The 15,167-nt window shown below is 37.6% G+C and overlaps 1 protein-coding gene across 1 annotated transcript in view; it reads left to right on the forward strand.

Annotated features, from left to right (window-relative positions):
* The window catches only part of SPEF2 (sperm flagellar and cilia associated 2), a 173,136-nt gene that overhangs the window by 78,082 nt on the left and 79,887 nt on the right, over nt 1-15,167 (forward strand). Inside the window, 4 exon segments of the mRNA XM_024754637.1 lie at nt 142-299; nt 3,731-3,895; nt 7,606-7,680; nt 14,645-14,793. Coding sequence (XP_024610405.1) covers nt 142-299; nt 3,731-3,895; nt 7,606-7,680; nt 14,645-14,793 — 547 coding nt within the window.

A 15,167-nucleotide genomic window follows, 5' to 3' on the forward strand; every position in this document is an offset into this window, starting at 1 on the left:
CTGTAGATTTCTTAAAGTTGCTTTTTCAGATTTTTTTTTGGCAGCTTATTTTTTCATTACATTCATCAGATAAATCATGCTTAATGTTACTCTAATCTTTCAGTCAATATGCTATATTCATATAACATTTGGGTTTTGCAGAATTGTAGGCTTCTTGGACAACTGGCCTTTATTGGAGCAATGGTTTACGGAGCCAGAAAACATTTTGATAAAAATTAATGCTGACATAGATAAGCAGTCTTTGTGCCAAAAAGTAAAGGAAACGTTTATGACTGAAATAATGAAAAAAGAGAATAAAGGTAATTACAGTTCTCTATAATTTTGAGCTTACATAACGAAAATGTGTGGTTTTAATGAATTTAGGAGGAAGTGAAAATGCGATTGCAAATTTCTCTCTTCTCTTTGGATCATACACTCTATAAGTGTCTTCTACCTCTGATTTTAGCTTTCCACTGCAGATGTTTCTAAATAAAAGATTTTTCTTTCTTCCTTTTAATTTAATTTAATCAAAAGAGGTCATCTTGCTGAAAGGTTGTTTTCAGGTGAAAAAAATAGCAGAGTTAAAATTAAGGATGTTATAGAGAAGGATGTTATAGGATGTTATAGATTTCAATCTGTTGACCTCAGCATTATAAGGAAACAATGAGTGAATTATCCTTTTAGGATGAAAACACTAGGCAGATTATTCCCCCCAAATCTTCTTGTGTTGGTATGAATTTACTGACTATTAACTACTTATTTATAAGCCTGCTCCTGGGTGCATCTCACCTACATTAAACCATCCCGACCTCCCTCCTCCTTCATTCAACCAATAGTAATTGCCCATTAACTTTTCATAGTATTATTGGAATTTGTCATTGAAAGGAATTTTAATCTCATACACTGCCAATGCCAGACTTCAATGGAGATCTTACCTTTGAGAAATGAATTCAGAAATAAATCTTTCCTTTTTGTTTATCAATCACCCCTGACTATATTGACAACTGCAATTTCTTGGTATAATAAAAAATGGTCAAATTTAATATCACAAGGATTCTAAAACTGCCTTGATAGCATGCTGTCTCCCATCCCTAGATTTATGACCTAACTACTATAATGTATCGGTGAACTGACACCAAAATAGTGCATATATAAGCCACAGTCACCTTGGGGACCCAGGAGCTCACGCTTAGACAAGCACCCATATCGAAATGTCTGCTCCCCAAAAACACCCATGTGAAGCTTTCAGACAAAACAAAAATCAACCCATATATTATATAAGAGACTTAACATGTTATTTAACACTCGGAAATTAGGCTGAGAGGAGGGAGGAAACCTCTAGGGTCTTGATTGGGAGGCAAAAGCAAACTGATTCTAGGCTGTAGCTTCAAACATCTACCAATTAGAATCAGTGTTTTTGCCAGCTATCAGACTCACTTCAACATTTTCTTAAAGATTTTACATTCTGATCACTTATTACATTAACAGACTCTACTGCCACTTATTTAAGATTTACATTCCAATCAGTTAATTATTTTTAATGAATAGTTTGTCATTAAAATAATAAACATTTACCTAGCCCAGTGCTCTCTATTAAACATCCTGATTAAGCTAAAAACAAAAAATAAAAGGATACGGTACTTCTATAAATATTCTGCTGTTTAAAAATGATCATAATATACTGTTAAGTAGGGAAAATCAGGTTATATTTAAATTGTCCTTTTTTGGTTTTAAAAGTATGTTTATTATTAAATATGTAGGCACAGAAAAGAGTCTGACAATATATGCTAAGAAAAAACAAAATTCAACCCAGTAAATTCAAAGCTCTAACTGGCTTTGTTCAACTATTCATGAACTGGGCAGCATCCCATCTAACAACTAGAAGGGCACTCTGTGGAACAGTACAAATGGAAGGCTTTTTTAGATAGGAGGGTGGGGCAGGGAAGTCATTAGCAAAAGGGGAAAAAAAAAAAGGTTTATTTTGGGCCAGGACATCTTCTTTTTGGAGGAAGGGAACTGCAGGTGTCTTTACCATGCAGATTGCCTCTTCTTTGCGGGGCTGGGGATATATAGAGAGGACCCACATGACAGATCACCTCATTAGCACTGACCAGAAAATTCCAAGCTGGTTGATTAAAATTACATTTCTGAAGAAGGTAGAAACTGCAACTGAGGCAGGTAGTAAGTCTAGGTTTGGTATCGTGGGCTTTATTTAGCACAAGTGATGCCATTTGGGGCCTGTGGTTTTCTCTTTAGCCGTACAATCCTTGATGAGGGAGAAGGATGACAAAGAGTCAACAGGAAATTTCTCTTTCTGCTTATTTGTCTAAATTGTGGGAATTTTTAAAACAATAATTATATATCACTTCTATAATCAGGAAAAAAATCCAGTTTGAAAAAAAAATCTAATAGAATGAAGCCTCCTTGCCTTGCTGAATTGAAAAGAATAATCTGAGGGCAAAGGGAGTATGGATATAAAAGCCATACATGGGGCTTTCCTGGTGGCGCAGTGGTTGAGATTCCACCTGCCGATGCAGGGGACACGGGTTCGCGCCCCGGTCCGGGAAGATCCCACATGCCGCGGAGCGGCTGGGCCCGTGAGCTATGGCCGCTGAGCCTGCGCCTCCGGAGCCTGTGCTCCGCAACGAGAGAGGCCACAGCAGTGAGAGGCTCGCGTACCGCAAAAAAAAAACATACATGGGTGCAGTTATTCACTGCCCCTGCTACAGGGGTAAAGTTGCGGCCGTTTCCAGGGTGGAGGGCTGGGAAGTCAGGGAGGGTCGGGAGGGCATGCTGGGAAGTGTGAGCCTGAATCCCGAAAGGCAAAGGGCCATAACAACGATAGGAGCCTAGACCTTCGGGAACCAGCCCTGCTCCGCCCCTCAAGCCCCTCGGGCTGACTGTCTGCCCTGCCTGGAGCACACATTCCCTGAACCTGTTCAAGTCTTTTCTCAGATGCCACCTTCTCAGCGGGTCTACCATGCAAAGCACTCTGGTTAAATAAACTTTAAGAGCTGCCCCACAGCACTCCTGACCCCCTTTACTCTGTCCTATTTAGCTTCACAAGGCAGTGATATTTCTCTTTTGTTTTACTTTTGTATCTCTGGCAACCACAATTCTGCCTAGCATTGTTCGTATTATTATTATTACTGACAGTACTAGTGTAGTTTTACCTTGTTATAACCCTTCCTTTTCTTCACGGCACAACTCAGATTCAATAAGTAGTTGCTGCATGAAAGAATGAAATGCTAAGACTTAGTTGTGTACTGAGCACCATTCTAAATGCTTCATATGTATTTACCCCTAGATGTCGGTGCCGTACATTTCTTTTCCCTTCCGTGTCCTTCTGACATCTTCTCTTTGTGCTTTTTCACCTTGCTTTTCCCCTGGAAATTTTGACATAATTATTTATTTTTCTATCGCAACACACCAGCTACTTCTAGATTGTTGGTTTTACACATGGCACAACAAGCCTTCCCACCTGATACACACACACACACACACACACACACACACACATCATCATCATCATCCCCATCAGAGGCAGGGTAAACGGTATTTCTAACCAGGCAGAGAAGACTTCAAATCTTAGTTTTAAGGACTGAATGATTTAAAGGAGATCCCTAAAACATGAAGTTTGCCCTAATTCAGTAAGAGCAGTTTTATATTAATTTAGGTTTATCTTAGTTCAAGTGAAATAGTAGGTATCTGGAGCCGCTAATAAAAGTCCATTCTTATCATCCTTTTGAAGTGAAAAAGAAATTAAAAGAAAAGGAAGCTGAGGAAAAAGAAGAAGTTTCCCCAACTGAAGCTACATCACCTCTCCCCCCTCCTCCTGAACCAGAAAAAGAGAAGGAAGTCCACAGTCAGCGTGAGCGTTCCAAAACTCCTGCTGCAAAAGGAAAACCAGCATCAGGTGATTGACGGAACGATTTCTAATCCTGTTTGCCAGTTTCTCATTTTCATTTTAGAAAAGAATTATAAATTATAGTACCAGTCCATTTATCTAGATTCAGGCTTTGAGCAATTTCAGTCATATGAAAGCAAGCTGTCTGCTCTGATGAAGAGGAAAAGCAGTAGTTACTGAGAGCACGGCGGTCACAAAGCGGAGGTACTTTACTGTGTGGGAAGGAATGTGGAGTCCTCACACCCAGATCTACTGATTAGAATAAGACCACAGATGAGAGGAGGGAAGGCGCAGAGAATACCAGAAGGAGCTTAGAGCAGATCAGGAGGACAGACGTCTATTTGCAGAGTGATAGAGTTGTGTTTAGGTAAAAAGCAAGACCATCTTCAGAAAATGAGAGTTAGCACAAACTGTTGTCCACAGGAATAAGGAAACATACCAACAGCATTCTTTAGATACTAAAATTTATACGTAACTGTCACTCTTCAGTGCTATGTGATTATAAAAGGGTAGAAACAAGCACCTGACATCTCAGTAAACTTGTATATTTATAATATATAACATACATGAATAGAGTTTGTATAGAGAATATTTTTTAGCTTAAACCACTAAGGACCATTAAGTTACGTGGTGGACAATATAATGACAAAAGTAAAATCCTCAATTGTTGAAATGTGTGATATTGGGAGAATGCCAGGATCTGTTTGGTGCTGTGTGTATGAAACAAATGTGGCTCTAGTAGCTGGTTTTTAGCTTTGTAAGTAGCTGGCTGTGCAGTTACACAAGTCTACCTAGGTATTCTTGATATTGTGTCATGATTGCATTTCTAAACTCCATAATATTTCTACTTCATGGAGATTTAAGATGGGTCTGATTTTTTTAATTAGATTTATTTATATTAAACAAATTCATTTGGAAACTTTAATAACATATATTATGGTCTATTAAAGACCATTGTACTTCAATAAAATGGGACTTAACTAAAGGCAAAATACACAAATTCTAAAAAAAATATTTTATCACATGAAACAATAAAGCACAAAGCAATTAATTAACCATACATACTTTCCCCGTTAGAAAAACAAAGCAGTAGTCTGTAGGACAAATGGAAACCTTAAAAATGCTGTTTAGCCAGGGAAGACAGTTTCCACAGAGGCTCAAGGGAGCCTGGAGTTACCCATCTAGGCCTTTAACCTATGGCCGTGGCCTCCCCTCCCTTTCCTCCCCTCGGCCTCACAGTCAGGAGTATCTGTGGATTGGAGCCATTCCCTGAAACCCATCTTTAGCATTTCTGGTTACAACACGGTTCAGTCTTTAAATTTCTTAAGTTTGCTCGTGACATTAAATAAAATTGTATACTTGAATACAGAGCATTGGATAAATAATAAAGCTATTGTTGCTTCAAAGAGAGGTTGTATCTGTCTCTTTTTTCCACCAAGGGCCAGGTTAGTGCCTGATCTTTAAAAATATATAGAAGAATTAATCCCCAGGGGCCCAGTAACTGCCTTCCAACTGCAACGCATCACTGCAAGGAGATCTCAGTGCTAGTAGACGTTGATGAGGCAATAGCACAGGCTGCGCTGCCCTTACAGCTCAGGGAAGCTGGGATAAATGATTTTAGGAAGGAAAGTTCCCAGGTTTGTTTATTTTTATATAAATAACTTAGTTTTTTTTTCAAAAGAACATACTTGCAGAACTAAAAACCTAAGGCTTCTGAACAAGCCCAAAGCAAACATCCAATTACAATCTTCTTTAAAAGTTGAGAAGAAAAGAGAAATTATTTACTAAAAAAAAAAAGGGTGGAAATAGGGTAAAGAAGGAAGCATAGTACACTAAGTACTAAAAGTCATTTTGTCCAAATATGGGTCTACATTGTATATGAGTCTGTTGACCTGAAACAAATAGACTGCCAGATATTTCTCCAGCAAAGATGGGTTTATTCAGAATTAGCAGGAAATTATAATTCAGGGTCTGCAACCATGGCAAGCCATGTGCAAGTCTCCGCATGACAAGGGAAGGAGAATGCTTCTATAGAGGGGAAAAGGAAGTTGGGAGGGCCACAGTACTTGATGAGTCCATGGCTTTTCATTGGCTGAGTCCTTGCCAGGAAAGAAGAGGAGTCTTCCTTCCTCCTGTTGGGCAATGCTGTCCTCTTAGGGCATGAGAGCTCCCCCTTCTGGTTTCCTGACTCTATTTATTTGTGCTTTCTGTTTATTAATTTTTTACAGTTCTGTATTTTATATCTGCTTCAAATGCACTTGAGATTAAATTTGAAAAACTTCATAGGTATGTCCCATTAAAGGGTTTATTATCAAGTCTACTACCAAATGTCAGAATTTAATTTAAAACTCAAGCTCTGAGTGTGACAGAGTATGGTATGCTTGCTATCCATGCTGCTAGGAATATATTTTGCAATTTCAGAATACATTTTGGAAATAATTTTTAAAAATAGGCAGAGTGCATGCTATCCCCAGCAGAAATTAGACATGCTCACAATATTTTATAAGTTCAACATCTTAGGTATCTCTATTTTTACCCTCTTTGCTGTTGCCTTTTGCTAAAGTTTAGAGCAATGGTTGGTTACCCAGAGTATTGTTATTAAAGGAACTAAGAGCTTATCTAGACTTTTTTTATTAAGCTTATTTCTAAGAAAAAAAAAGGAACTAATTCAAATGTTTGGATTTATTTATTTATTTATGAATGAGTTTGGTGTTCAACTATTTTGATGTTTAGAAGTCCTTTTATGGAGGTTAACAAAGTTTCAAGGTTAATCCTTTCCTTGTCTTATTTCTCTGGAATCTTGGTTTTTGGAGCTGAGATGTTTAAATGTAAGTGATATGAGTTATGTATTTACACATTCTTATAACTAACACTTCTAAATACAAAGAATAGATCGGATGATCTCTCCATCACAAGCATTTAAATTGTCCCATATGTGCATTCTTCCAATGAAGGAAAAACAAAAACAAAAAACTGTAGCCCAGGGCAAAGAGAGGAAGACGACCGAACTTGTTTGGTAAATTATGTGGGATGTAGTGATTTTTTTTCAAAGAACTGATTATAATTTGGGACATCTTATTGACCTCCAGTTCATCAGTTTCCCATTTTCCCTTTCCAATATATTTTTGAATTAGATTCCGGGGAACCCAGCATATATATTCCCAAACCATCCTTTGCATTACAAGTTACAGTCAATGCACAGTGGAATGTAGAAGTCACAAGGCAACCAAGTGTGGGGTCAATAGAAGTTCAAGGATGCTCCATAGCAAAGCAATGTGGTTATTTAACTCTTCTTCAAGGTGTTTTGGCATCATTCTCGTCACAGACCCAGTTGTCTTATTGTATAGGGATCATTCCAGTGAACTATATCCAAATAGAGCCATCTGCTTCAAATGGACTTGTGACTAACTTTTAAGATTCTGCAACTATATTGCACTAAAGAGTTTACAATCAAATTCACTACCAAATGTTGATATTAAGCTCAGGACTCTACTTCTCAATGTCACAAAATAGAATAGTACTATCAGGGTTGTCGTTCAAGAAATTTCAATCCACAGTCTGTCTTCAGATTAATTTTAACTCACAGTAAAGGCCTAAGCCATTTTAGGCAGTTCACAAACATAACTGTTTTTGAGAAATAGCATTTGATTGCTTACAAATCATAGCCCAGGATATTGAAGAAAATCATCAATGATAATTATGTGTTGCATTTTGTTTAGAACCCCCGCATGGTAATCGAGAATCTCTTCAGGAAGGAAAAGGGAAGAAGAGTGAAACTTCACTCAAAAGAAAAGGTACAGATCAAGATAGATATGATTAAATATAATTCTTCATTTTATAATTTTCAGCGAAAATAGCTATATTTATGTAGTAGTACACACTGAATACCTCTCTCGGGCATTTGTAAACCGTAAGCCCTTGCCAATAAAACAGAGCCTCAGTGTTTCTGTAGCCTGGGTCTTAGCAAACGTCCTGCTGAGAAAAGTGATGCTTGTGAAGAATAATTTAGAGAACATCTAAGATACAGAATATCCATTCATCATAGATATTATAGGTGTTATCCTTGGGCTAAGCTATGCCATCAGAAAACTACTTGCTGAACCATATTTTCTTGGGTCCCCCATAGAATTGCTTTCACTGATAAGCACTTTGATATAAAGTCCTCAACACAATAGCAGTGGAGGTAAAACATTTATTATACCAATAATAACCTGGTATTTTATTTTCTGAAGGGATAGTATGCCCACCACATCATTCAGTCACCCCTATGTGAAATCCTAGGTGGGAAATTTCATTCAGAATCAAGGAACTGGAAAATCTTTCTTCCTCTGCATGGCTAGATAGTTAGCACCTCTAACTGATAGCACTTCCTTTTCTGTTTTGGCTGTCTAGAAGTGCAGAAACAAATTAGTGCCTATAAGATTTTAGTATCTGCGCAAGGACCTAGATCCCAGAGTCTGCTTTCTAATTCCTCTCCTGGTTTTGACCTTCTACTTTAAGTTGCATTTTTCCTGACCCTAATTTCTTTTTTTTTTTTTTCTATTTTATTTTAACTATTTCTGTGAAATAAGGAGGATAAAATTTTGTAAATAATTGATAGTTGGTAGAAGAAAATAGGCTTTAGAAAACATATTAGTTAGATTGTACATTGAAGCTGCTACACCAACCAATGAAAGATTGAAATGCAGTTACGGACACATACAGTTGACTTTTGCAGGGTACATACAAAGGGGGTTGTCATGAAGTATGTACCTTTGTTTAATTTTGCATTACAAGTTGCCAGTGTAGTAGCAGCCCAAGACTGTGCCATGTTCACAAAATGATAGGCTTGAAAGGATCTTTATTTTGGCATTTAAAGATGCATAACCATGATTCTCAAAGAATCTTACCCTTCTCTGATTATATGACCTCATAGGCATATACAACTAGAGTCATTGGTGAGTTAACACTGAGATGAAAAATTTACCTATAATTTTGGCTATAATTTATGCTCTGCTCTATCTCACCTGTTTACAAATAGGAGAATAATTTTCACATTTACATTATGCATCCCTTGATTTCTTATTGTGATCAGCAAAAGCAAATGAAGGATCAGCATAGAATCATCAAAAATAGGAATTAAATATATTTATGCATATTAGGTGCCAAATCGTCAAGTTAGACATAATAATTCACATGCTTTGAGAGCATCCTTAGATGAAAGTATACACACTCAAACCATAAGCAACTACAAGCTCAACCAGTAAAATATATATTCACTGGAGTCATGCAGTTAGCTCAGTTTAAGTACCTCCAAGAACTTTCAAACATTTTTTTGCTTTTATTTTACTATTGTGTTTCTATTTCCATAAACACAATTTCTACTGTGTTCAATAATATTTGAAATAGGTAAACTCTCGATCAAGATTTAGAAGTCTTTCTTTTACATAGAAATGCTGTTGTTTTGGCATGTATAACAGGATTTCTTTCATTAAGAGGAAGTCTTAATGATTTTAATTCTTAATATTTGGAACTAATTCCATTGGGGGTGAACACTGTTGATTGGTTATCTGTTTACCTCACAGGCTGTTTGACACCAATTATACTGAAAACATCTCTTATGGTTTGAGGAGCCATCTCCTTTTTCCTTCCTTCAGACTTATCATTGTTTCCTGCTATTGGCATCTTCGATTCATCCCTATTTTTCTCTGTGTATTAGATCAATCCCAACCTTCTCCCTCCAAAATCTTGACACGGAAATGCCATTTGCAATTGTATTTATGGTGTTCTTAAAGCATTTCTTATTATCCTCAACCATTTGCCATGGCCCCATTTTACTCCTTCATAAAATAAGGGCTTTTCAACTCTATGACCTTACATAGGAGGTGTTAATTAAGGGCTAAATGAAGAGTTTTCCTTAATCAACCAATTTCAGAAAATGCTGAGTTACACCAAATTAAAATGTTTTTCATCTCAACTGAGATAGATGTCAATATAGATATGTATCTCCTGTAATCATCATCTCTAAGGCAGTAGGAGATACACTATGTGATATCCCAAAACATTGTGGCTGCAGAACTCTCTCTTGGAGGGGTATCCACTGGGACTAGAGCTCTGTGGAATAAATGTTTGGAAATCATGATCTCTTTAGTTCTTCTGGCCTGCCCATGTATTAGTGTTGGGACTGTCCCAGTGCTTGCCTTCTGATCTGACTTAAAGTTTAGGTGCTACCAGGCCACGTAGCAATAAATGTTATGTCAATGTTATAAACGTTAATGACATTTCATTGGAAAGACATGGAAGAACAGAGAAAAAAGATGAAAGTGAAATGGAATTGAAATACCTAGATGCATCTACTAACATGGTGGCTCTTTAAGCTCAGTCCTGTACCAGCAGCATCTGCATTACCTGGGAACTTATTAGAAAAACAAATGCTTGGTCCCACCCCAGACCTACTGAATCTGAAACTCCTGGAGGGGTCCAGCAATTTGTGTTTTAATAAGCCCTCTAGGGAATTCTGGTGATCCCTAAAGTTGAAGAACTACTGTATTGATGCCCAAGACTTATTGTTCTATTTTAGCCATTGGAATATCAGAAACATTCAGTTATTTCTAACGCATTACTTATAATATGTCCTGTTCCCCAAAATATTTAAGTTGGATTACAATTTTAAAAGCAACATGTATATAACAATACTTTGAAATAGAAATAAAAAGCCCTAAGTTTATCTAAGATTAATTTCTAACATACATTTTTTTATCACCTGGGACCTTAAACAGAGGAGAGTATGTAATGTACTCTCTTTGGAAAACTTTTCCAAACTACCTTCTCAATAGCGATTTGGAGAGTGCTGCAATGTACAAGGTCTTAATAGATTTTAGAGCACATGCAAAACACATTAGGTTTCATCTGAAAGTTGATGCCACACATCAGAAAGTTGATGATTAATGTACAATCATGGTTCAGATATCAAAATTCCACAATCTCCTTTGATAACATAATTCATAATCATAGTAACAAACTACCTCTTATGGAGTACCTACCCTACGCCAGGCACTATACAAGATAATTTTTATATTCTTGCATAATCCTCACAACCACCTGTGAAGTATAAATGATCATTTCCCACTTCAAAGATGAGGAAATGGAGAGTCAAAATAAATAAGGTAGGGCTTCCCTGGTGGCGCAGTCGTTGGGAATCCGCCTGCCGATGCAGGGGACACGGGTTCGTGCCCCAGTCCGGGAGGATCCCACGTGCCGCGGAGGGGCTGGGCCCGTGAGCCATGGCCGCTGAGCCTGCGCGTCCGGAGCCTGTGCTCCGCAACGGGAGAGGCCACAACAGTGAGAGGCCCGCGTACCGCAAAATAAATAAATAAGGTAGTGTTTTGTTAGGAATCATTAACCTATGAGAAGGGAAAGTTAGAGCCTCTTTACACTTTGGCGAATGTCATCAACACTCCATATTAGCTCTCAGCACTATTCTCATAGCTTCCCTGGATTTTGCCTTAATACCATCATCTAATATAAATGAGTTAAATAATATTATTTATACTCTTTAGTGTGAGTCTTTCAATGAATTGACTTCTCAGACTGTAGCTTTTAATAAAATTTTCACCACAAGTAGAAAAATTAAATTGTAATTTAATTGTAATGCAATGTAAATAGAACACAGTCTTAAAATCAATTTATGAGCTAAGCAAATAGTATTAAAAGAACTACTCTAAAGCTTGCAAATTTCTAAATATCAATCTAATGAACACTTTTGAACATGAATTACATCAATAGACACTAAAAGGCAATAAAGTATGATAGTCAAATGCATGGACTCTGGAGCCAGCCTGCCTGGGCCGACATTCTAGCTCTGCCATTTACCATACGAGTGACTTAGGGCAAGTAACTTGACCTTAGTGAGTCTCAGTTCTCTCGTATGTAAAATGAGGTCATAAAAATAACTTCTCTGTGGCTGTAGTGAGGAATTAGTAAAACTACAAAAAAGCAGCTGGCACAGAATCTGGCTCAGAGTAAATGGGGCTAAATAAGTATGGGATATGATTATTGACTCCAGACCAAGTTATTAAAGACTGGGCAAAAAGGGGAATCCTTTGCAAAATTGACTTAAGGAGTTTCCAACGCTTGTCACTGAGTATAATTATACTAAAATCAGGTCCTATAAAGGATTCCAAATAACCAGTCCTCATTACTTTATAGTTGTCCACGTTCCATAGCTCCAGCTCCACGTAGACTAACAACATGAACTCTAGGACACCAAGGAGAGAAAACTTTTCCAAACTACCTTCTCAATAGCGATTTGGAGAATAAGCTGATTCATGTTCCATCTCTGGCTCCTTACCTGGCACTGACCTCTTTCTCTTCCTGGCCACATTGCTGCAGAGCAGAAATTTTTATCTTATCCAAGGCATCCTGAGTCTCCACTTCAGTCACCAACCAGAGTCATTTTTCGCTGAACCGAGGCAATAAGAAAGCCATCACTGTTAACCAGTCCTCTAACTTCTACCTAGGGAAGCCCTTAATAAGCCAGATCCTACCAGGAAATATTTTAGGACTGAAAGGTAATAATAATGCCTTTCTTTTAAAAAAAAAATCAGACTTTTTGCATCTTTTCCTTCTTCCTACAATCCTCTCATCTCCCTGAGTAGTGCCAACTTAATCTGAAAGTGTTCTAGTTTTCTTAATGTCCTCTCATCAATAGATGAAATTTATTCTTACCTTTACTGAGCTCCTACTATGTTACTTTCTTTGCTCAAGCCTATTGCTCTATAGGTTCAACTTTGACCATTTCTTTACAGATAAAATGATTAAATAAATCCCATGTCCTAAAATTGCATTTTTCTTTTGACCTTATTTTATTTATACTTGTTCTTGCTCCACGTGCTTCTGTGTAATACCATTAGGTTCTTATAACTGGACCAAAAAAAAAAAAAAATTTGCTAAAATCTATCTTTACTATATGCTAAGCATAGATTACTCTCCAGAATTTTATGCATAAGAATGGCCACACTGAGGACTCAATAATCCAACTTCCAAATGAAAGCAAATATCTTATTAGAAACTGAAGTCTTCATATGGCTGCGTGGGTGGCGCAAGGAATGACCCTCATGACATTTGAGATGTCGATAGATTTTGTTCAAAAGTGGCATCTACTTTCACTCACTGTGACATAGATACATTTTTTATTCATTCAAATCTTTTACCCTTGCATTTTCATTGTTAACAATTAGATAAAAGTTAAATGAGATCAAAGCACATCGTCCAAAAATGTTCCCTGGCTCCCTTAGTTTTCACTGAATGATCATGATATGTAAGAAAAGAAGAAAAAGGAACTCATTCCAGTCTCACGTTTATAATTACAAAGTTCTCCTTAGGAATTCTCCTTTGAGAAATTCATCTTAAAGTGGCCATAGTATTGTCACTTTTATTTCACCAGAGATTCAGTTCAGAGAATGAAAAATTATCATATAGAAAAATATATCAAGTTATGAACATTTTTGGTTTTCACCTGAAAAAAGATGCTCTTAAATTTTTCTAATTAAAAATACCTAGATGGAATATTAAACTTGTAGATGACGAATACTGGTTTCAATTGTATAAGCAGAAGTCATTTAAACTGTTCATATGACATAATTAACAATATCCCCTTTACTTATAATCCATACATTTTAAACTAGTATAAAAGTGGAAGATGTATTTACTTTTCTAAACAGCATTGTCGTTAAATAATACTCAAAGAAATATATTTTGGGGAAAGAAAGTGCTGCAAATTCTGTAGGCATCTATAAACTGCATCTAAAATCTTAATAAGGAAACTGAAAATAAGTGGAATTTAAACTGAGTGAATTTCTAAACTATAACTTTGATCCTTTCAGGAAATATCAGTGCTTTCCGAGTTAAGGTAGTTTGATCAGTCCCAAGATCTTTCAGACCATAGGGTACTGCTCCGCGGGTCTGGATTCCCCCCTGGATGTTCTCACGGAGAGTGGGGCACACGCCCTTTCTGGATTCTGAGCTGAAATTAGGCCTCTTTCTCTTCCTCCTTCTCCACCTCCTTTTCTTTCTTCTCCTCCTTCCTCTCTCTTTCGATTCCCTCTCCTTCTCCCCGCTCCCTTCTTCTCCCTTCCCGCCCATGCCTTAATTCAGCCAGACCTACGGTACAGCAGTCGCCTTCATCCCTACACCCTGACTGTAGAAAGAGATATAGATTCTCCCGCTCAGAAGCCCTCTGTCTCATCCAGGGAATGTGGGAATATTCAGGAGGTACCCCTTCTCCTCCGCTATATCCCTCACTGACTCCTACAATAGCATTCTTTCTCCCTGCTCCTCCCCTGGGTTTCAAAAAAACACCAAGAGCACCGCTCCTGTTACAGCTACTCTCTTTCTCATTCAGGGTGAGTGTTTAGTTTGCCAGTTTTTGCAATAGTAAATAAAATACACTTTTTTCTGGTGCCTAAACTTTGTAAAACCCGTGTGTTCATTGTGGAAGCAAGGACAGAAATGAAAATAAAATATCAAGTTGTTTTCCATAGCTAATTGGACAAGAGAAGTTGCATTGCTTTAAAAAAAAATTGCTTTTGGTATTATTGGTTAATTTGGGGGCTATAGAGAATGACGTTTTTTATTTTTTATTTGATAAGGCTGCCCAAAGTTGCTTAAAAAGTAGTTAATGAATTGCCTGAGATCCATGACACCATAGGTTTACCCACCCACCACAATCTGGTCCCATTCATCTCCTTGTAATGGCATGATTTAATATGCATGTTTAAGGTTCTCCCAGAGGAAAATCTCCAGGAGGGAAAGTTCCAGTAAAGAAATCACCTGCTGACTCTACAGATGTGTCACCTGCTCCAGTAGTGCCACCCCCACCTAAGCCAGGATCAGAAGAATGGGTTTATGTGAATGAACCAATTTCTGAGGTACGGCGGTTTAGACTCAAGCTAGTAGAATCTGTTCTTTCTCCTCTTTATAGGAAGATTCACACCATTATTTGCACCATCCAAAAGGCCTTTTGTAGCTGGTAATATATATATTCATCAAAAGGCCGAGGTGATCTTTTGAGAATACTCATTGAATCACATCCCATGCTTTCTCTCCTCCCTAAAATTTCTGAGTCACGCTTTGAGCGGCTGTTGAGTGCTGCAATCAGGGGAACAAATGGGTTTTTGAGGACCAATTTTCACCCCAGGGACAAGCAGAGATGCAGTTTCCTGGAAGAATATCTTCCCCAGAACACATATCCAGCAAATTATAGCCCTCCAACCATGCTGTCATGCCCATATCATAATGCTTT

Source organism: Neophocaena asiaeorientalis, unplaced genomic scaffold (genome assembly GCF_003031525.2).
Source record: "Neophocaena asiaeorientalis asiaeorientalis breed wild unplaced genomic scaffold, Neophocaena_asiaeorientalis_V1.1 scaffold229, whole genome shotgun sequence".
Lineage (NCBI taxonomy): Eukaryota > Metazoa > Chordata > Mammalia > Artiodactyla > Phocoenidae > Neophocaena > Neophocaena asiaeorientalis.